Genomic DNA, 22,190 nt, shown 5'->3' on the forward strand with positions numbered 1-22,190 from the left:
TCTTATAAAATAGAAATTAAGATAATTTTATTCAAATAAGCTTAGACTTTCGGATGTTATAAATTTCATGGTTTTGAAATTGGATTTTTAACTTTTAGAAAATATTATTGACAATAAATTACAAATACTATAGATAAATTCAATTATATATATATATGACATACTTAAATTGAAATTTATGGATAATAATATCAATTATTGTATTTTAATAATTTATAAAACTATCAAAATGGAAATTATGCATATCTAAAAACTTGAAACAAAAAAAATAAAAATTACTTTTGTATAACATGTTATAAAATATTTTATATCATTATAATTTGAAAATACAACATAACAATTGTTTTATAAAAATAAGTTCGAAAAGAAAATATAATTTTTAAAGCATATATTATATCAACATATGTAAATTTATATCATTAATTAGTATTAATTTTATGATATCATTAGAATCATATTTTATATAATGATTTTAAAAAATTATTATTTTATTATTTTATTAAAAAAATAATTTTTACACTAGTCCAACTTAGAACCAACAAAAGTAATTAATTTATAAAGTATTAATTTATAGAGCTATATGTCAAAATGGAAAGACTCAAAACAAACAAAAACGAATCGAGTGTGTGTATAGTTGTAAGTTTAAAGTAAACGTAGGCATCCATATACCACCTTCATCTCGACAAAAAAAGGATATAATCTTTTCGAAAATTAAGATTCGCGCTTGCTATATTAGCTCCCCTAATTCGCGATAGTTTTCATAACTACACTATAACTGCATAATTCCACCAATACCACACGAGAATAATTAAAGATTAACAACTTGTCATATAAACATAGTTAATCATTAATTAATCATTGCCCATAACTTTGGCCTCAAATTTCAAAGATGATGAGACATAACTGACTAATGCATGCACCTTTCTAAATAACAGTTTCTTCGTGTAAATTATTCGTCCTTAAATAATTCATATAGTATAAAAGTATAGCTTTATAAAATGACTGATTTGAAGGTACATAGAAGTGGAACATACTTTACTTGGACCTAAATAAAACTGAGTTAGTCAAATCACTAATAAAACATGGAATCGCTATAAGAAAATGAAAATAATTCAAGAATGCCCATTGATATCGAGTTGTTTTCTTTGACGACACGTATTGATACAAAAGCTATAAGATAAATTAAGTAATAATTGATATGTTGGAAAATAAAAAAAGTATATTAGTATATGTTATGAAAAAACAGCTTGTGGCTCGATCGAATACATCTAACGACTAACGTGTTAGACAAAGCTAATAATTGAGGCATTCAAAACTCTCTTAAGGCAACTTGGCTAATGGGAATAGTTTTTGACATCCACTCTCACATTTTGGTCCAATCATTAATTTTTTCTTACAATATTTATACCTCAACAAATGTTATATTTAGTTATGGAAAAAAAAAGGAAGAAAATAATCATTTGTCTATTGGAAGTTTGGAACAAACGCGTACTGGTAGACAATATATCGCTAGCAAAATTAACAATTTACATGTTCTAGTATGATTATATTTGTATATACATATACCAAAAATAATATGCATGCAACTGCTAAGCAGTCATTGTTTAAAAACATATCACTACACTAAGTTACCTAAATTCAGCTAATTTTTCACATTTTCTAAAACAGGGTAAGTACGTAACAGATTAATAAACCAAGTTCGGAGAAGAAAAAAAGAAACAATCAAATAGAAGGTGATGTAATGATATTAAGATATTTAGAAGAAGTCATCTAAAAGGAGGTCCTGAGCTTTCTTCCCACGAGTTTGATCTTGAGCGGGGGATTAAAGCCCCAAAATAAAGTATTATCAGAAATTACGGATTTTATTTACAAAAAGTCAAAAACAGATAAATATACACATGTATTTTTTTTTTTAACTACACCTTCACGCATTCAACAATTATAAATACATTAATTATGTTTAAATAGCAAAAGGATGTAAAAAGACAATTAACAGTAATAGAGATGTGCATAGTAGTTTAGTGATAGACTTAGAATAGTAAATAAATTGTTTTTACATATAGGTATGGGATGGAATAATTCCTAAGTTCTATCAATATAGACGGTCTTCTTTAAAAAAATCTGTTTTTAAAATACATATATAGATATTAATTATATAAAAAAAGAAGAACAGACGAATTGTTTTCCGTACACATATTATAAGTTATAAATTAAAAAATGGCGTCTTTTTTCTCTGAGAAAAACGATTTTCTGGGCGATGACGGTTTCTTTGGTCGTCGGCCATGTTTTCTTTTTTCGGAGTGTTTTTTCGATCGATTTAAGTTTATTGTGTTAAAAATCGATGGTTTATTTCTGTCTGGTCAATTCCATAGCAGTTTTCGGTCTCCGTTTTTCATGGAAGATAACTACCATCAAAAACCGCCATGGCCAGATAACTATCATCGAAAACCGCCATAGCCAGATAACAATAAAATCCTCCAATGTTCTGTTATTTCTCCCTCTCGTTTCTGTTATACTGTAACGAAACTCCGATTACAACAATGAGTGATAATCTTCGGTCTTCTTTGCAAGATTTGGATCTGGGAATTGATGATGTCCCAGTTGCATTACCACCAGAATTCTGTGCCAGAGCCACTGAAATCAATCGATTTTCCTTGGTGGTTTCCACTGTCAATCCCAGGAAGCAGAATCTCCGGGCTTTGATTAATAACATGCCGCGTGTTTGGGGCTTCCCAAGAACTTGTTATGGGCAAATATTGGGTGGCGGCAAAGCACAGTTCGTCTTCCAATCTGAAGCACGGATGAATTTGGTACTCACAAGGGGACCGTGGGATTTTAATGACTGGATGGTGACTGTTCACCATTGGTATCCAAACATCACTATGGAGGAAATGAAGATAATTCCTTTCTAGGTGCAAATCAGAGGAATCCCATTGCTATACCTCTCAAATGCCATGGCCAGGTACATGGGTAATAAAATAGGATATGTTAGGGAGGTTGACTTTGATGAGAATGCTAGAATGGTTGAGTTTGTTAGGGTTAGAATGGATTAGAATATAGATTCTCCCCTGCGTTTTAAACGAAACTTTCAGTTTGTTGAGAATAGCAACACATTGATCCAGTTCCGCTTTGAGAGATTGAAGAACTTTTGTACCAAATGCGGTTCTCTCCAGCATGATGTGAAAGAGTGTGTCCTGAATGCTTTCTATGATGATCCGGGAATGGATAGTGATGATAACAATGATGATGATGGTCATCCGAATATAAATAATGATGTGGGGGACAATGCGGCTTCAGAGAACACTCTTCAGACATTTGATCCGTATGTTCCAATTCCAGGACTACAAATGGCTTCTGCTGCGTACAAACAAGTGAATGGAGAACCATTAGAATCATCAATGGCAAGTGTCTTCGAAGACACAGACCTTACTGCTGAGAGACTTTGCTTTTTACACGCCAACTAATCAACAAAGACGAGTTCACCAAGAAGGATTTTCTGGAGGAAGAAACTGATAATTCAAATGCTCCTTGGGCGAGGGGAAAGAGAGTTAGATTCAAAACATACTATCGCGAAGTTGAAGCTGCAGAGGATAAGGCGGTTCTGAGCCATATCCGTAAGAAAACGAGAGGACCTGAATCTCAAGGATCCAACACACCAACCTACGGAGGCACGGGGGGCCCAGTACCCCCAAAACCACCATGAGAGTCGCTTTCTGGAATTGTCAGGGTGTTGGAACACCGCTGACTCGTTTGAGATTAGCTCGCTTATGTAAAATAACTAAGTGTGATGTTCTGTTTTTAATTGAAACTTTAAATATGTGTGCTGTTGTAAAGGATTTGGCTACTTTCTTAGGATTCCCTAACGTTATCACGCAACCTCCACAAGGTAGAAGTGGAGGTTTAACGTTATTATGGACGAATGCTGTTTCGATATCCAAGATTTGTAAGGATAATCGAGTGATCGATGTAAAACTTAAATATTATGATGTGTGTTTCTATTTGTCTTGTGTTTATGGTCACCCAAATCAAAGTTTAAGACACATATTATGGGAAAGACTTAAACATATAGGCACAAATAGAATAGGTCGATGGATGCTCCTTGGAGACTTCAATGAAATTTTGTCTAACTCGGAGAAGATGGGAGGACCTATGAGGGATGAATGGAGTTTTCGAAACTTCCATCATACGGTTTCAGTCTGTGACATCAAAGACATGAGATCAAGAGGAGATCGGTTCTCTTGGGTGGGAGAACGTCATAGACACACAGTGAGATGTTGCCTAGACAGTCTTTATTAACAAGACATGGTGTACTATGTTTCCAATCTCAGAGACTCAGTTTCTTGAATACACTGGATCATACCACAAACCAGTATTAATTAACATTAGTGTTGTTGAACACATTGTTAAAAAATCATTCCGGTTTGATAAGAGATTAATCCATCATCCAGGATTCAGAGACTGTTATACAAGGATGGTCAGTCACACAGAGAAATGAAAATAACTATTTGATAACAGATCAAATTCGCAATTATCGTCAAGCATTATCATGGTTTAAACACCGCAAGAACATGAACTCTCTCAACGCATTGATGATTTACAATTTCAAATCAATAAATGTATGTCAAGTTTTCACAGAGTAGGTCGACAAAGAATCCCACAATTACATAATCTACTGGAACAAGCATACCATGATGAAGAGGTATGCTGGCAACAAAAGAGCAGATCACAATGGATGGTACATGGAGATCGTAACACCAGCTACTTTCAAGCATATGCAAAGACTCGATATGCCAAGAACTATATTGCCAGTATAAAGGATGAACTAGGTACACTGCATCGAGGGGAGACAAAGATTGGTAAGGTTGCAGAACAATATTTTCTAACAGTCTACAAAACTTCCGGGATCCCTGTATCACCGATTGATTTTGCTGATTTCAGACCAACAGTTAGTTCTTCAATCAATGACGAACTAATCCGAGACTTCATAGACAAGGAGATTTACAATGCCTTATGTCTAATTGGTGATGAAAGAGCTCCAGGTCCTGATGGATTAACTGCAAGATTCTACAAAGAATGCTGGGACATTGTTGGACCAGATGTGGTTCGTGAAGTAAAATTTTTCTTCGAAACATCAATGATGCGTCCAGGAATTAATCACACCAATATATGTATGATCCCAAAGATCAACAATCCAAATACACTTGCGGATTTCAGACCAATAGCCTTATGCAATGTATTATATAAGATCATTTCAAAAAAAATTTGTTGCTAGACTAAAAACACATCTTGATGCGATAGTTTCTGATTTCCAAGCAGCATTTATCCCTGGTCGGATGATAACAGACAATATATTGGTAGCTCATGAACTGATGCATGCTCTAAAAGTAAGAAAGAGAGTATCTAAAACCTACATGGTTGTTAAAACTGATGTCAGTAAAGCTTATGACAGAGTAGAATGGAGTTTTTTGGAGACAACTTTAAAGTTGTTTGGCTTCTGTGACAAGTGGATAAGTTGGATAATGGCTACGGTTCAAACAGTCCATTACTTAGTGTTGATTAACGGCTCTCTATTTGGATCAATTATGCTAGAAAGAGGAATACGGAAAGGAGATCCTCTTTCTCCTTACTTATTCATCTTATGTGCGGACATCCTAAGCCATTTAATCAAAACAAGGGTCTCGGAAGGTGATATTCGTGGGATTCGAGTTGGGAATGGTGTTCCTGCAATCACACACTTACAATTCGTAGACGACTCTCTGTTTTTTTGTCAGGCAAATGTCAGGAATTGCAAAGCATTGAAGGAGATTTTTGATGTATACGAGTACTATTCTGGTCAGAAAATAAACACATCAAAGTCAATAATTACTTTTGGTTCAAAGGTTTATGGATCCACACAAAACAGATTAAAAGAGGTACTTCAAATTACAAATAATGGTGGCAATGGAAAGTATTTAGGTCTCCCCGAACAGTTTGGGAGAAAGAAAAAAGAGATGTTTGAGTATATAATAGACACCGTCAAAAAAAAAACTTCTGGATGGACATCTAAGCTACTTTCTCCTGCTGGAAAAGAAATCCTTCTAAAGACAATAGCACTCTCAATGCCAGTCTTCTCAATGTCTTGCTTTAAACTTCCTCAAGGAGTTGTTGATGATATTGAGACACTACTAATTAAGTTATAGTGGGACAAAAATTCTCAACATAAAAGCATACCATGGATTTGCTTGGCGAAGACTGCAGTATTCAAAAAGAGAAGGAGGATTAGGTTTTCGTGATCTAGCTAAATTCAATGATGCTCTTTTAGCTAAACAAGCATGGAGATTATTAGGAAACCCAAACTCAATACTAGCAAGACTGCTAAAGGCAAGATACTTCAAAGACACTTCAATTTTTGAGGCAAAATCACAAAAATATCAATCTTATGGATGGTCATCTATGCTGGTGGGTATTTATCTAATCAAGAAAGGCTCTTATTGGGAACTAGGAGATGGAGCTCATATTCGAATTGGGAGAGATAACTTTATTGCGACTGATTCTCCTAGACCGATTGAAGTTATAGAAGAAGTTGCAGATTATCCAATTCAAAACTACATCAAAGTATATGGCTGTAATCGTTTCTGGAAAAATGAATTACTTGCAGCTCATGTCTCCTTCGAAGACATAACGAGGCTCCAACAAATGCATATTCCATCACAAGTGTGTGAGGACAAACTCTTTTGGAACTATCATTCATCGGGAGAATACACTTTTAAATCAGGGTATTGGTTTGCTACACATGAACAAGAGTATAGACATGAATTACCACCCCTCCCACATGGTTCTGTCATTATCAAGAACAGGATATGGAAACTTCCTATCCTTCCGAAAATAAAACACTTCCTGTGGCGTGTGTTATCTCAAGCTATAAAGACAAAAACTAGACTGAACACACAGGACATGAACTTAGATCCAATTTGTTCAAGATGTGGACTACACGACGAAACAATTTACCACATTCTGTTTGAATGCTCATATGCTAAATTGGTATGGCAGTTGGCTAACTTACCAACTATATCACTAACACATTTCCAAACCAATCTCAAGAGCATCCTTAATGCTTTCTTGGATGTTCAGCTTAATAGTGTGACATCGACTGAGCAAATTTTACTTCCTTTCTGGTTCATGTGGAAAATATGGAAATCACGAAACAAGTATGTTTTTGAAAATTTCAATGCTAGCCTGATGTCAATACATGTGCAGACAAGATCTGAAGTACAGAACTGGGTAGAAGCGACAAATAGACAAAGAGAACAAGCTACTATTCATGGCACAACATCAGACGCAACTTAATGGTGTCCTCCACAATTTCAATTTGTTAAATGCAACTTCGATGCAATATTTGATGAGATTAATCAATAAGTTACAGGAGGATAGATTATCCGTGATCACACAAGGGAAAGTTTAGCATGGGGAGCAAGCAAATTAGGATCTGCAAGATCACCACTAGAGGCGGAAACAAAGGCATTACTAGGAGCAATACAACAAGTTTGGATAAGAGGTTTTACTTCGGTCGTTTTCGAAGGAGATTGCAGAATTCTCATTGACAACATCAATGGCAAAACGATTAATGTAGCTATTAGAAGTATTTGCATAGACATAGCTTATTGGGCAACAAAGTTCAAGGATAAGAAATTTGACTTCGTTAGACGAAACTGCAACCGCTCAGCTCATGTTTTAGCAAAATATGGATGTAGCTCATGTTTTAGCAAAATATGGATGTAGTCATGTAGATTTTTATTCTAGTTCTGTGTACAAGCTTCCGTGGCTAATCTCAACCATGTATCACTCTAACATTGGTTAATCAATATAATTTTATTTAGACGAAAAAAAAATTAGAAATTAAAAATGTAAGGATTAGATTTAGAAAAGAAAGTCATGCCAATTTGTTAGAAAAAAGGGCAAGCAATTTTTCATATTTTGGGTAAGAGATGGACAGAAGGTGTGGCGGTGGGTAGTGGGCATCAACTCACAGAAGTATCTCTCCTTCCTTAATCCTTATGTTAGTACTTTTAGTAGTGATACAATATTTTCTTGTGGACAAATAAACAGATGTAATTTCTATCCAATGTGTTAATTAATCGTAATTAAAATTCCTCCATTCGTCTTTTTTAAAGGCTAAAAAAAGCTTATCCATGAAACATGAATTGTTTAACTAGCAGCAAACCAAACCAGCCCAAAAAAAAGTAAAAAAAATAACTATAAATGGACAGAGACACAAATCATAAATAATCACTTGAGAGCCGTTTGATTGAATTATTTAAACCACATCACGTCACAACTGGAGGACCCAACACACACGCATCGGACGGCAACACGCCGTCAAAAGTGGGGTCTATGTTTCCAAACAAAACTCCATTTTTCTAGTCCGTTGGAACCCTTTATTCTTTGTTTTTTTTCGAGCCAAAACCGCGTTGACAAACGAGCTCTTTTTGTCTTAAACCTAGCCTAATCCACCGTATAAACCGTACACTATTCCGGACCCGATCCTAGCCCTAAAGTACACTGTACCGAAAGAAAAACAAAAAAAACAAAGGAACAACTGTCTGCGTCCGCCCCGCGCGTCCGCTTCAGTTCCCCTCAAAACTGGTTTTTTTTTTCTTCTCCGTTAAACCGTAACACACTTTTTTTTTAGTAACATACTTGTAATGAAAACGTCATCATCTTCTTCGAGACAGCTACGACCCATCTCGCCACGTGGCATTATCATGGTTATATCCTCTTTCCGACCAGTCTCGCCACGTGTCATTTATTGTGGTTTAAAACTTCCCTTTTTTTTTGTTATATATATATATATTCTCCATCCGTTTTTTTTTTACCGTGAAATCGCTGCCACGGCGGCTGGGAGCGGCGGGACGGCGGAGATCTCGGGAAGGAGAATATCGGTGCCGTCCAAATGGAGGTCGTCGCTGTAATTTAAGAACCTATCGACGGCGAGTGCGCTCGGGCGAGCCACAGCGTTTTCCCAAGCCTCGTCGGCTTCTATTCCTCGCCGGAGAAAAACCTCTGTCGCGTCGACGCGGTGCATGTTCCATTTCCACTGCTTGTAAAGCCTCTGAATCTTCTGTAACTGACGGCACGCAAGCAAACAAGTGTTCTCTTTAATCTTCTCAATCGCTGTTTCAAGAAGTCTCTCCGTCGTCTCCGCCGGATAGTTCCGCATCTCCGACCGGAGAAATTCGTCTAGCTCCGGAACTCCGATGGCACGGCGGATTCCGGCAGAATAATCCGACGAAGACGGATCAAATATGCGGCGAACCTCGTCGACGAGTCCCATCTCAACCATCTTATCAACTCGCTCCGAGACAAACGAGTGTAAAACCGGTCTAGAGACGTCAACCCACAAGAAACAACAATTGTACCTTAACCGGAAGTCAACGCAATTGTTGACCAAAGCCTCGATGTAAGAATTAGAACCACCGGCTATGATGGGGACTCGGTCTCTCTGGACAATTGACTCAACGGCCCTGATTGCTTCCCTTTGGAAATCCTCCGCCGTGAAATCTTCGTAAGTGTCGTGGACGGTGCCGAGAAGGTGGTGAGGTACGCCGAGGCTTTCCTCTGGAGTGACTTTGTTGGTGACTATGTCGAGACCTTTGTAGACTTGGATCTTGTCGGAGTTCACGATCTCCGCCGGAAAACGAGTGGCCAAGTCGATTGCAAGACGGGATTTTCCAGTTCCGGTGGCTCCCATGACGAAAACGACCTTGTCTTTTCGCCGGAAAAACGGACCGTCGACCATGTTTCCTTGGAAGTTTAACAATGGTTGATGAATCACTTGTCTTAGAGCCCTCATGCATGGCTTCATTCTTATAAAACCTTCCCCTGCTGGACAAAATTATATAATTAATATTTTAAAGACAGATCTAATTAGAAGCATAATATAACAAAGGCATAATAACATGCAATAGATTCGTTTGGGGTCAAAGTAGAGACACCGTTCCCGTATATTACTAACCTTGAAGTGGCTTGTTCCCCGGAGCACTGTCTCTTCTCTGTCAATCGTTATAAATTTTCTATAAGAAAAAATGTAACAATAATCTTCTACTTATCTTGTTAATTGGGAAATCTTGAAAATAAATGTGAGTAGAAGGCAAGTTACAGATTCTAGCTCATCAGGTGTATGTGAATAATTAGTGATAGTTACATATGCATGATATAGAGAGAGATACACTGAAACTATATTTGCTCTCAACGAGCATATGTTGTTGATGAAGAAAGATCGGGGCTTCGAAGAATTTATAGTGGCTGGAATGTTACAGTGACATGCTGTTCGTTTTGTTTTAAATATATATATATATATATATTTACATATACTTGCTTCATAACACGTGTCTCAAAATGATACATACATATATCACTACAGCTTCACTAAAGAATCATTGAGTGTGATTGGTTCTGTCACTAATTAATGATTTAATTTTGTTTCTATCGCCCAAACAACTCTGATGGTGCCTGTTTTGAAGACGTCTGAACTGTTTCTTCAGTAGTAACTACGACAACGAATTTAGCGCTTGTTGAAAACCAGCAACAAGTTTCAAAAATATATAAAATTCCAAAACCATTTTCGAAGTTTTTTTTGGTTAACATTTTCTAAGTTTTGAGAAAAACAAATGCGTTGTATCAGAAATCTCAAATACCCTAGCATGTTTGATTGGACCTTATTATCATACAAATATAGAAATCTGATTTCAAAGTTAGTGGAATCAACTAAAACTATATTGGTTATGATGCGATTTCTGACTCGAATAAATTAAGGTCTCGAAGCTCTTTTATAATTTTTGGCTTTCGGTTTTTAGCTTTTTCTTATTTGGCTTATTCCCAAAGACCCGTTTCATTTTGTTAATTGCCACTAACTTTTTATTAATTGAAATGGTTAAACATATATATATAGTACATTGGTATGGGTGTTTACTGTTTAGGTATAACCAAAACATGTACAAACGTATGATGAAAAATCACATCAATAGCCTTTCAAACCTAAAAGCTCTACAGAATTGAAATATATATTCCACTAGATTTGATTGAAACTTACTGATCTTAATTAACAAAGGCCGAGAATAATAAAAATTAATGAAAACTTAATATTCTAAAAGTTATTTAAACGTATAAAGATGTTTGTTTTGTTAGGAAACTGAATGTGACCATGCAAAAAAATGAATCAAATAGTACAAGATTCGTTTGCAATTTCACTTCATATATTTTCTACACCAACATAAAACCAACGCAACATTATATACCTAGAAAAGATTACTACAGTTCAAAACTTAAACAATCTGTTACAATTCTTATGAAAAGAGAATCATATAAAAATTTGCTTGTACGAGAGTTCTTATCATTAGACAAACATAGATTATATCATATATGATGAATTCAAATTAGTGGATTGGACAAACTTATATTGATTTGACGTTTAGTGAATGAATAAATTAAGATATCATATTGGGTTAACCTCTAACGATGAAAATGATGATGTATAATGTCGTTCAATTTTTTAGTAACAATGTTTATCGAATTCAAAAATTTAATAGTTAAATGCACGCTTGTTATTATTAAAATTAATATATTCCATTTTCTATGGCCTCAAAGACCAACCAAAAGCCTCTAAGGTCAGACTTTGAGATTTGATTGGCCATTGACCACGTCGAGTTTTTTTTTGTTTTCTTTCTTTTTTTTTTTCCGATCGAAGAAAGTACCCTCACGTGGGTCACCACTATAAGAGAATATAACAAAGTTAATATATAATATTGATGTTGATGGTTGGTGTGCAAATATTACGATGAAAATGTTTAGTAATTCATCACAAATAGATTAATTAACTTTAAACTGTCTAAGAGAATGTAACTAAACAAAAATCAATACCAATTTATAATTAACTAGTTACATAGTTTGCCAAAAAGAAATAGTTATATAGTTATGCTTATTTGTTCCGTCTACAAATTCATGATACATGCATAACTCAATATTGTACATACTACATACATATATAACTCTTTCACAAAAAAAGAAGTTATATATACATATAACTCAATATACAGAATATCTTATTTTGCACTATGAAATCTTATATATGCATAGTGTTAATTCCAAAAATGACATGCATGGTCGAAGTATGGGTTGACGTAAGGTTGAAATAGAATTTTAATAAATTTCTATCGGTTGACAAGAAAAAAAAATAAATAAAAAAAAATAATTGACACAAATATATAATTCCAAACAGAAGTGGGGCTGTTTATGGAGGGTGATATTATATAGCTTTCATGAAACTATTAATATTCATTATTATTATGATGGTGTAGTTGCAGATTAAAGTATCCAAAAATACAAAATGGGTATAGTCAACTTTAGCTAAAGAAATGGCTAATGGATACTTCGTTAAAATGATTTTTATTTATTTACTTATAATTTATTTCAGTGTTAGGGGTCTATGTTTAATCATCCGTCATATAAAAAAGTAGCAATCACCAGGTGACAACAATTTGGGGGGATCTATTTATTTTCAACAACGCGACGAGCAATGGAATTTGCTTTTCTCTGAAGAAAATACAAAAAAAAAATTGTTCGATGCTTAATTTATCACTATTTCGATTGATACAACAAGACGGATATAAAAGTTGTTACTAGAAATTGTTATGGGATCATAAAAGTTGTTATGGTATTGTAAAAATTACCTAGTAAAAATAAGTTGCTAATGTCTATTGTGATTTGTCATCTATATACAAAAAGCAAAAAGTGAACCTTTTGCAGAAAAAAAAACAACTCACGCAGTACTTGAAACTAGTTATGTTTTTGTAGTATTTTAGTTCAGTATTAAACACTTTAATCGTAATTCTTTTTACTTAAACCTTACACATGTTAATCAGGTTATACAGTACTTAAACCTTACACATGTTAATCAGGTTATACAGTACTTATTTTTTCCGTAAGAAAAAGTGTCCGTACACTCGTTAAAAAGAAACATAGATTTGACATTGATAGCTATTTATTCTCTTCGAATGTTCTTTTTCCCTAATCTTTTAAGTAGCGATTCAGGGTTGGGGCCTCTGCCGATGACTTAATTACCATGACCCTTTATTATTTTAAAAATAAAAAATCGAGTTTTATTCGGTTCAACAATAGTAATATTGCAACTATCAAAGTTTTATAGAAAAACAACAAATTGATTAAAATTATCTAATTAAGTGCCCCTTTTCAAAATAAAAAATGTTATCATGGTCCAAAGTGGAGATAGGGTTTCTCATATATTATAACATTTTTTGGGAATCCATTTGGGCCTATGAGGCATAAGAATAAATACATATACAAGCAGACAAATAAGTAATAGACTGAGAACAGAATGAACAAAAATATAAATATAAAATATTTCTTAGGAAGCTCAACTAGAAGCCTCGCTTTTTTTTTTTTTTTTTTTTTTTTTTTTTTTTTTTTTTTTTTTTTTTTTTTTTTTTTTTTTTTTTTTTTTTTTTNTCTAGCTAGGGCTCTTGTACATACAGAAAGGAATATATATATATATATATAAAGTAAATAGAATTTTTTTTTGGGTTTAGATAATTGTAAATTTGTTGTTACAAAAATATTTTGGTAGTATGCATGTATACTATATTATTATGTATCTTCTTCTACCAAAAAATATATTATCGTGTATCTTGAGCAAGATACAGTAAAACCTCTATAAATTAATAATATTGGGACCAGAAAAATCTATTAATTTATAAAGGTTTTAATTTCTTGATAAATTAATAATTATTAATTTATAGAGAGACTTTCCTAAATAACAATTATCATATTTTGACGATAGCACTCAAAGATTTTTATACAGTAAAAATATCAAAAATGAACTCGAATAAAAATTAATGTGTCGATATATACATATATTTGGATAATTCTATATAATTATTAATTTATATTATTGATGGGACCATATATTTACAAAGGATTTTTTTTAAAAATATTATTTGATTATATTATCGAATAGTGTCCAAAATTACATTAGTCCCAACTTGAAAACAGATAAATTTATTAATTTATAAAAGTTATTAATTTACCGAGTATTAATTTATAGAGGTTCTACTGTATTAAGGTTACCAAACATATTCACCGTTTTTTTTTCAAAACATCAATCAGAAAAGTTAATATGACTTGTGACTTTGGAGAAGAAAAATGATTTGCAAGATTTCTTTTTGTAAAAGACAAATTTATTAATTAAAAGGAAAATGGTAATATCACCTTTAAGAAAGAAAAGAATCCAGTTTTAGGAACGAAACATTTGTCAGTAAAATCGAAGTCATAACTTAGCCAAACCTAGCAATCAAGCTTAACGATATCCATAGTTAAGCCATAGTTTTAGGATAGAGCTTGGGAGTGTTGACTCCGCACACGAATATAATCAAAGAATTAAAGATAACTTATATAATTCAGTCTCGCGTTTAAATTCAATACTGTAATATTTAGTGGTGACAAATTGACAATAAAAAATGATACGAAGATGGTTAATAATTTTAAAATTAAGATTAGTCGTCATTTGCATAAAAGATGGATTTTCCTACATGTGTACTCATTTGCAAATGATTAATCGATCGACCACACTCTTAGAATCACCCACTCTCTCTCTCTCATCACCTTTTTTCATTTTTGTAAAAAAACATAAATTACACCACACCCATTATTTTGGATTTGATAGAGTATTCGATAATGGGCGTTCATATAAATTAGAAAGAAATTACATTATGTACATAGTTAGATTCGGACGCACGTAGCATTCATCTTCACTCCGATTCGTGTTTCAATGAATATGTCCAAATTATTAAAGAGAGTTTCATAGCTTTGGTCCAAAAACCTTTTTTTTTGTTTTCTTCTTGGAGCATAATGTACAAATTAAGAGTGTTTTTAGACCATATCCAGCTCATCTGCATAATAATCTCCAAAATGGAGTTTGAAGTTAAATTTCTTCAAATCAATCTCTATTTTCATTTCTAATATCAAAATTTTTATTTTTTCTAATCTATATTTGGAGATCTCTATTTCTATTTTAAACTAAAATTTAGAGATTTTTATTTTTAACTCCATAATGGAATAGAGTTGGAAAAAACTCCTTACTCTCTATATTGTTTTTTTTTATTAGAAAAATGGGCCAGAGATGGTCTTAGTCATAGAATCTTTAAATGGTAAAAAACTAAAAATATCCCATTTTCTGCATTTTTCATGATTAATATCTATGTTGGCAGAAATAATTCGTAGCATAGTGCTGCAGTATTTCCATTTCATTACCTTTTTGTTTCTTAAAATTATTTATCACAAATCTATTAATTGTGATTTGTATTTTACATTACAAAATATACTAGGTTAGAGCATTCCTATGTATTTCTCCATTTTATTTTTATTTTAGAGTTAAAAATGAAGATTTTCAAATTATAGTGTAATATAAAAATGGAAGTTTTCAAATGTAGAGAAAAAATGCAGATGAGTTGGAGTAAAATTGACTCAAAAACTCTAATTTAGAGATGAAAATGAAAATGGGTAAGAGATGATTTTAAGGCATTTGTAGTGGAGGTTGCTCCTATCGTTACTCTTATTAAAAAATAATAAAAAGATGAGAGAGAAAGTAAAGAAAGAATAACGTTTCTTGCTGGAGAATTTTGAGAATGGTTTGAGAAACGCTTCTCGACATGTGTCATTCATTTATTGGCACACATTTTTAAAAATAAATAAAAAATAAAAATATGTAATAAAAATATCTTTTTTTTTATTTTCTGAATAACATTGGGTCGTTCTCGACTAAAGATGGTGTTATATATCTTATGAAGTGTCACATCCAACATTCATATTTGAATATATATATATTCTCGACTAATGTTCTCGACTATATATATATATATATATTCATATTTGAATATGAATGTTCTCGACTATATATATATATATATATATTTTTTTTTTTTGATTAGAAAATAGCTAACTCATAAATTTATCATTGTCAAACGTCAATCATTGTTACTACGAGACAATAATAAATTTTATATTGCAATAACTAATAGCTATAAAGTCTATAAGATTAATTAAAAAAAACAAAAAAAACTAATAGTCAGTCCACTAATGCTTAGATTAAGAAAATCGTTGTCATGATGGGAAATTTCTGTTCACAAACCATATATAGTGAAATCTGAATCATACATTTTGGGATGTATTGAAACCATTATTTAAGAAGATTTTATGGGATTTAAAGAAATTTGGAATTTTGATAGATTTTTGGAAAGTTGATATGATTTATGTTAAAATTCTTTTAAATCCCACCTAAAACCATGAGATTTAGATTTCTGTATTTCTAACTAAATAAAATCCTCTTAAATTCTCCATAATCCCTAAGAGGGATATTGAACTTGTATTTTAAGGGATTTGGTGGGATTTGAATATTTTAGGTTTTTACAAGATTTGATTGGCTTTTAGAAGATTTCTGGTTATTTGTTAGAGTTTTTATATATTTTTCTAAAAACACTTTGTGATTTGGTGAGATTTTATTATTAGATTTTGGGAGATTTTAGGGTACTTTATAACAAAAAAAAAATGCATTTAGAACTTAGATGACGATGATGGATGCTCTCGACTTCTCATCGATTTGTCATGAGACTGACCGTCACAAAGTGAATTCATCATCGCTTACCTTGCACCACCTGCCTCCAGCGTCGGAAACCACCACTTTGACAGGTTTAACGACGAGCAATTCACGTTTGTCTTCAACGACTACATACACAACAACCACAATCATCACCATCACAACAACAACTTCAACGACAATATCTACGGTAATACGCCGTCCAATCACAATAGCATTAGCGATGATAATAGCAAAGAAACACACCCATCCCATCATGATCATCACATGGACAACATAGCCTACCAAAACAATCTTATGTTCCATGTTTTTATTTTTCTGGATTAACAAGGGATTAGATTGATGAGAAGTAAGCTTAGGAGATTGGTTTACATGTGTGTTGGTTGTTGTGCAGTATTGTGTATTGTCTTTGAGGTGACAAGAGTTTAATGTGGATACGATTTGTTGTAACTTGCAAAGAAAAGGACAGTGTATTCATCCTCGGGATCAACATAAGGAACGAGAATAAGGAGATGCGAAGACCACCAAAACCACCAGCAAAGCGGTGGAGAGAAGTAGTCGGGTAATAGAAGTAGGACCCGATCTGGTCCTTAGGTTGGAAATGGTAGGTAAAGTTCTGTCCTGCTGGGATGAGGCATGAAGTCCCAGCCACACCATCTTGCCAGCTGTTCTTCCTGTGCTGAATCCCGCTCCTGCATCCACAATCCATCATAAATACTCGTTAAAATGCGTCAAACAAAATGTAGACATATTAAAAGAATGTTGAAGTCTCTGCATCTAGAGTCCGGCCTATAAATACCTGTAATAACAAACCTTTTAATAGATTATCAGAAGATAGATAAAGAATGTGGTCAAGACGAAAGGCTCGTCGAGGTTGTTGAAGACATTGATGACAACGTTGTTGTTAGAGGTTGAGTTAAGGTTAGGACTAGGGAATTGACCGTTGATGAGAATCACCTTTTGAGGAACACCGAGAGGTAAGGTAGTTCCGTATGTCACGTTCCATGTATAGAAGAAGTAAGGATCGCTAGCTTTCACAATCGCCACCGTAGAGACGAGGCAGACCAACACCGTCAATAACCTCCCCTCCATTTTTTCTCTTTTTTTTAGAGGAAAAAGAGAATAATTTTGGTTTATGTGTTACGTATAATTAACCCTTTCCTATCCAAAAAAAAAAGAAAAAAAATCAAAGCAAAACTCTGTTTTTTTGGTTTATTCTCAGTTTTACTCTTGCTGAATCAATCATCCGTAACGTCCGAGGAGTGGGGAAGAGGACGTGATAAGGTGAAACTGTTTCTATTTCAATTTTGATTTTTCAAGAAATACAGTTTTTTCTTATAAATTCCTGAAAAATTCTACCACAAAAGATATGCTTTTGAGGGGGAGCATTTTCAACTAAAAAAACAAAACAAAATCTCTTAGAATAAATTTACATAAATCCAAGTTGAATAACATAGGATTTAAAAGATTCTTAAAAATCATCAATTGAATAACAAGTGATTTTAAGAGTACTCTAAAATCTTTTAAAATACCAAGTTCAATACCCCCTCTAAAACTTATTAAAATCTAAATCCACACACTGTTTTGAATAATAATGGATTTTAAAGTAGATTTTTAAATCATTAGTTCAATAACAGTGGATTGTAATGGACTTTTTAAAATCCATAATGAATAACATAGGATTTGTAAATTTTAACTAATCACTTAAAATGTCAAGTTGAATACACTCTCTTTTGTCGGATGGATTCTCCGGTGAACTATATAATTTTATACAGTAATCCAAAATTTTAAACTAATCATAACGATTAGTCGATTACATAAAAAAAAAAGTCACACTAGTCGAAAAAATCATGTCAGTAGATGGGCCTAGTTTGTTTATCTTATTGGGCTCTACAAAAGGATTCATTACATCTCAAAATGATTTAAGATCCTAATATTTTAATATTTTATTAAATCGTCAAATTAAAATAATTATTATATTCAAATACACACATCACACAACAGACTGGCAGAGTATTATAATCTAATTAGTTATCATTATGACTTATGAGCCATCGTAATTGTCTAATAGACTTGAGAGAGTAGACTAAATAATGTCATGAAAGAGTTTAAGACGTTACATGCAATACCAACGACTTTTTCTCTCGCCACGCGCATGACGGAGCGTGCTTTTCACTCTCTAAAAGTTTCATTTTGTCTCTCGCAAACGAAATCTGAAACCGCCACACACAACAGTCGCCAAAACCAAAACAAATGTCTCTCTCCCTTCCCTCTTCTTCCGCCGCCGCCGCTGCTACTGCGGCAGCGTCGACATCGGGATCATCGTCTTCTACGGCGACAGTTTCTTCACCCTCCACGACAACGTCCTGGTTCTCCGGAATCGTTCGTGGCCGTGGTGACAAATCCGGCACCGCGAAGCTATCAAAAAGCTCTTCCATGGCTGGAGGTGGAAGCGGAAGCGGAAGCGGAGATTACGGTGGACCAATCAAAGGGAAGAATCAATTTCGTGGAGTTTTGTTCAAATACGGTCCCAAATCTATTCAGGTTCTCTTCCTTCTCCAATTTCGATTTGTTTAGATTTTGGGTTTGCTTTTGAGTTACATCAAACCAAAAGGAGAAACCTTTTTGGCTCCTTTTATTGGGTTGCTTAAGGTTAACGTTTCCAAGCCCATGTGAGAGACTCTGAATTCATGTTTTGCATCAATTGAGTTGACTAGTTTATATAGCAGCAGTGATCATCCAAGTTAACCTTTCTGAATTCTTCTAGGTTAGATTCTGGAGGTAACAACAGCTTTGCTTGTCTGTTTCATGTGTATCTCTAGGTGGCTTTTAAGACCGGGGAGTATAAACAACAAGTGGTATTTATCGGTGGATTAACCGATGGACTTTTAGCTACTGAGTATGTGGCTTCTCCCTTTTGATCTTAATCTTTATCTTTTGGCATGAATTTGCCTATGAAAATTTCATGTATATTAATTGATTAGAACTTTCATAAAAATTGGCCGTTTCAGTTACTTGGAACCTCTTGCAATTGCTTTGGATAAAGAGAAATGGTCACTTGTTCAACTACTGATGTCGTCTTCGTATTCTGGATTTGGCACTTCCAGCTTGAAACAAGTAATGATTTACTTGATTTGGATTTCTTCTTGCCTTGTTATATTGTTAGTCTCTAGCGAAAAGCTAAGAATTTCTCCATTCAGCAATTTACTTAACAATTTATTCTTGTTCCTTTTGATGAAGGATGCTCAAGAGATAGACCAGCTAATAAACTATCTCATCAACAAAGAGAACTCTGAGGGTGTTGTTCTGCTTGGTCATAGCACTGGCTGCCAGGTGATTGGTTATGCTCCCAAACAGTTTTCCTCATGGTTCTGTAAGAAAGTTATGACATAAACTCTTTCGTCTCACACTTTGAAACAGGATATTGTTTATTATATGGGAACAAATGCTGCATGCTCCCGAGCTGTCCGAGCTGCAATTTTGCAGGTGCTAATTCTAGATTCTGACTTATACATTTTGTTATTCTCTTAAAGCTACTCATTCTCTTATGTGAAAGGCCTTGAAGTTGGGTCTTGTGTTGTGTGCTGTATCGTATGTTTCGACTTTAGCTCATACTGGTTATTGCAATAATTATGTAGGCACCGGTCAGTGATAGAGAGTACAAAGCAACGCTTCCTGAAACACCAACTATGATAGACTTGGCTGCAAACATGATAGAAGAAGGTAAAGGGGAGGAGCTAATGCCTAGAGAAGCTGATCCTTGTGCTCCAATCTCTGCGTATAGGTAAATCTCTAGACGTCTTTGTACCATAGTCGCAGCCTTTAAAATGGAAGTACTGTGTGTTTAAACATGTCTAGATACAAAAAAAAAATTATATTTTGCTTGCGTCCTGCAGATATCACTCCCTCTGCGCTTACATGGGGGATGACGATATGTTTAGTTCTGACCTTAGTGATGATCAGTTGAAAACTAGACTTGGGCATATGGCTAACACACCTTGTCAGGTAAAACAAAAGGAACCATCTCAAGCATTTCCAGTCCCGATGAACATAATTTTTTCTTGTGGTGGCTAATTGGGCACTGATTAGCTTCTTCTATCATCTATGTCCTGGTTCTTCTATACAGGTGATTTTCTCCATGGGTGATGAGTATGTACCGGAATATGTCGACAAAAAGGCATTGGTTAATAGGTGAGGCCATTAGACTAAAGTAACAATAAGAATATAGGTATAGATGGAGAACTATAGATGCAAACTTTGGATCAAAATGATATACGAATGATTGCACATGAACAAACCCAATGATAGAGAAATGAATGATTAGATCTCTGTGTGATTACAGATTAAGTAAAGCAATGGGTGGAGCAGAGAAAGTGGAGATAGAGCATGGGAATCATTCTCTCTCCAATAGAGTTCATGAAGCTGTTCAAGCCATTATGGGTTTTGTCAAAAGGGAAGGACCCAGTGGTTGGGATGATCCGTGGAGCTAAATCTGCTTTTTCCATATAGAGTATGTGGATGAAAACTCAAATTCAAATCTGAATCTCATGAATTAATTCACTTCTTGCCTGATTCATAATCATTACCCCTTGAAAAGTAAATTTTTGTTTTCCTTGTGTTATAGAACCATCAATTTCTTTTGTTGCTTTGTTTTGTCGTTAACCAAAAAAATTGTTTTCTTGTTATATAATCTTCAATATGCCTTGTCTTGCTGAGTCCATAAGTTCAGTTTGAACAGAGATGCTTCATAAACATGAAAAATCTGAATCGGTAAGCAACCAAAGGTAGAAGGTAAAATGATAGAACATCTCCCAAGAAACTATCACCAAACTTCACCAACAATAATAGACGTTGAGTTGTGTCAAGTCAAGTCAAAGGCTAGGTTAATAATAGAAATTTCCATTATTGTAGAGATAACTGTTTTCACCTAAAACAATCAACATCATACTTATACCAATATCTTCCTAACTAAAAGATAGATTTTTTTGTTTACCAAAAATTGTTGACTTTTCAGTTAACCAAAAGGATTAAGATGGATCATTATTAGCAGCCAAACAAAACTGAACTGTGAATTATAAAGTTATAATCTCACACCTAACCATTCTCTTTTATCTCAATATCTGTTTTCTTTTTTTGTCATCAGTTATGAAATATATTATCCCGGCAAAAGATATTTTTTTAAGCGGCGGTGCGACAATGAGAAAACAAAAAGACACGTGACGCCAACATTGTCTCTAAAATCCCACCGTACACTACACGACCGATTCATGTTTAACCAGACGTCACGCCGACGCGACTTCTAAACACACGCTTCCTTGGTTGACGGCGCGATCACACCGGTTCGGAGCTAATGGTAGTTTCCGCTTATTCACGAGGGTATAATCGTCTGTGACTATAATTGTCATATCCTTACTCTTCCGCACTCCACAGATTTCTCTCCTGCCGACCAATCTCTAAAATTCTTCACCAACTCTGTAATTACGCTTTTTCCTTTCTCGAGTTATTCAAAATTGAGAACAACATTAAAAATCGGAAAAAAATACTCAGC

The 22,190-nt window shown here is 34.0% G+C and overlaps 2 protein-coding genes across 2 annotated transcripts; one reads left to right on the forward strand and one right to left on the reverse strand.

Annotated features, from left to right (window-relative positions):
- On the reverse strand, positions 8,261-10,266 carry LOC104735965 (adenylate isopentenyltransferase 5, chloroplastic). Its single transcript, XM_010455865.1, has 2 exons — positions 9,992-10,266; positions 8,261-9,858 (listed from the first exon to the last, which is right to left on the reverse strand). Exon 2 carries the CDS (start codon positions 9,839-9,841, stop codon positions 8,849-8,851), a length of 993 nt encoding a protein of 330 aa, XP_010454167.1. The 5' UTR covers positions 9,842-9,858; positions 9,992-10,266; the 3' UTR covers positions 8,261-8,848.
- Positions 18,743-21,289, forward strand: LOC104735966 (UPF0613 protein PB24D3.06c-like). The gene is made up of 9 exons (XM_010455868.2): positions 18,743-19,186; positions 19,465-19,541; positions 19,654-19,759; positions 19,883-19,975; positions 20,063-20,128; positions 20,281-20,426; positions 20,539-20,647; positions 20,769-20,833; positions 20,985-21,289. Exons 1-9 carry the CDS (start codon positions 18,896-18,898, stop codon positions 21,130-21,132), a joined length of 1,101 nt encoding a protein of 366 aa, XP_010454170.1. The 5' UTR covers positions 18,743-18,895; the 3' UTR covers positions 21,133-21,289.

Source organism: Camelina sativa, chromosome 13, assembly GCF_000633955.1.
Source record: "Camelina sativa cultivar DH55 chromosome 13, Cs, whole genome shotgun sequence".
NCBI classification, from domain to species: Eukaryota; Viridiplantae; Streptophyta; class Magnoliopsida; order Brassicales; family Brassicaceae; genus Camelina; species Camelina sativa.

Excerpts from the sequence above, each read along its gene's own strand:
- LOC104735965 (XM_010455865.1), bottom strand. The coding sequence starts at position 9,841 with ATGAAGCCATGCATGAGGGCTCTAAGACAAGTGATTCATCAACCATTG.
- LOC104735966 (XM_010455868.2), top strand. The coding sequence starts at position 18,896 with ATGTCTCTCTCCCTTCCCTCTTCTTCCGCCGCCGCCGCTGCTACTGCG. Across the intron at positions 19,542-19,653 it reads GATGGACTTTTAGCTACTGA|TTACTTGGAACCTCTTGCAA; the intron begins GTATGTGGCTTC and ends TGGCCGTTTCAG. Across the intron at positions 19,976-20,062 it reads GTCATAGCACTGGCTGCCAG|GATATTGTTTATTATATGGG; the intron begins GTGATTGGTTAT and ends ACTTTGAAACAG.